This window comes from Octopus bimaculoides, chromosome 20, assembly GCF_001194135.2.
Source record: "Octopus bimaculoides isolate UCB-OBI-ISO-001 chromosome 20, ASM119413v2, whole genome shotgun sequence".
Taxonomy (NCBI): domain Eukaryota; kingdom Metazoa; phylum Mollusca; class Cephalopoda; order Octopoda; family Octopodidae; genus Octopus; species Octopus bimaculoides.
In genome coordinates, this window is record NC_069000.1 from 44,788,271 (window position 1) to 44,789,529 (window position 1,259).

A 1,259-nucleotide genomic window follows, 5' to 3' on the forward strand; every position below is an offset into this window, starting at 1 on the left:
ATGCTACATTTGACAATTAAGCGTTGCCACATAAAATGGTTTCCTTAAATTCTCTTTTGATCATCTGTTTTCTTTCAGATCCTGTTGATGCCATCAGACTAATTCCAGATGTCAGAGAATGGAGACTGGTTCGTGGCACCAAAAAAACATTTGACTGTGTAACACTTGGCAACCCTGAGCCCACAATCATGTGGGAGTTCTTCCCGCAGGCATCTCAAACCAGCAAGATATCTTGGGGTAGATCTATTGAACTGGACCCTGACACAAGTGGAGTCTATGTGTGTACGGCTAACAACACAGTTGGTGGAATCTCCAATAAGTTGACCAAGACTTTGACCGTTACTGTCTGTAAGTCAACCATCACTGCTTTCCTCTCTCTCACTCTCTGAATTCTTCCTTTCTATTGTCTTTGATTTTTACTCTCATATTTTAACTTCAATTCTTCTTTTCACCCTTATCATTTCTCTGCCTCTACCTGCAAACATCACAACTCTTTCTATCTGTTTCTCATTGGTAATATATATATATACATACACACACACACACACACACATATATAAATAGAATTATTAGCCCCTAGAAGCATCATTTCTACCTGGCTATAACGACACACTATCTGAGTCCTTATACTTTCAAACAGGGAATTCAGCATCCTCACCTTGCACGAAACAACATCTGTCGACTAGTTTCAGGGTCATTGCTCTTTATCAACACAGAGCAGCTTTTTGGCTAGATGGCACTGCTGAGTTCATGGTTCAAATATATAGATTCCAAGGTGACACACACAGCCACTGATCTAGAAATAGAAATACTATTATTTCGAGAGACATTCAGTAACAATTCTTTAAAGTAATAGCTAATTACCAACATTATAACAACCCTTTTACCAGTGACTGGGGGAGTTGATATCATTTTCTTACCATGCTCTCGCTTGCTTCGTCTGTTTCTGATTAAAAAAATTTATTTATCACTTTAAGATGATCTCCGGACAAAGCCAATGCCACCAACAATGATTGAAGAGCTTTCAACATGCAAACCAAATCCCAGAACCACAACAGAGAAAGCTGTTGCTTCTGCTGCTTCTGTTACAGGTAAATGGATTTCCTGCCACCCGTCTTTGTTACATTGTTTTTGTTTTTGTTCAGCCCCAGGTCAGTCAGGCTTGAGAAAAAATTTGTTATTGAGACATACCACTAGGAGTACATTATCTAATGTGCTTTTTATCTATGTAAATATATACATATATATATATATATATA

General features: G+C 38.0%; 1 protein-coding gene across 2 annotated transcripts in view; it reads left to right on the plus strand.

The window, feature by feature from the left end:
* LOC106870411 (roundabout homolog 2) overlaps window positions 1-1,259 on the plus strand; it is a 40,883-nt gene that overhangs the window by 2,597 nt on the left and 37,027 nt on the right. The window contains exons 2-3 of one of the 2 annotated variants that reach the window (XM_014916478.2): window positions 79-348; window positions 978-1,091. In XM_014916478.2, coding sequence (XP_014771964.1) covers window positions 79-348; window positions 978-1,091 — 384 coding nt within the window. The remainder of the gene's footprint in view (window positions 1-78; window positions 349-977; window positions 1,092-1,259) is intronic. The other variant, XM_014916471.2, reaches the window with a different exon arrangement.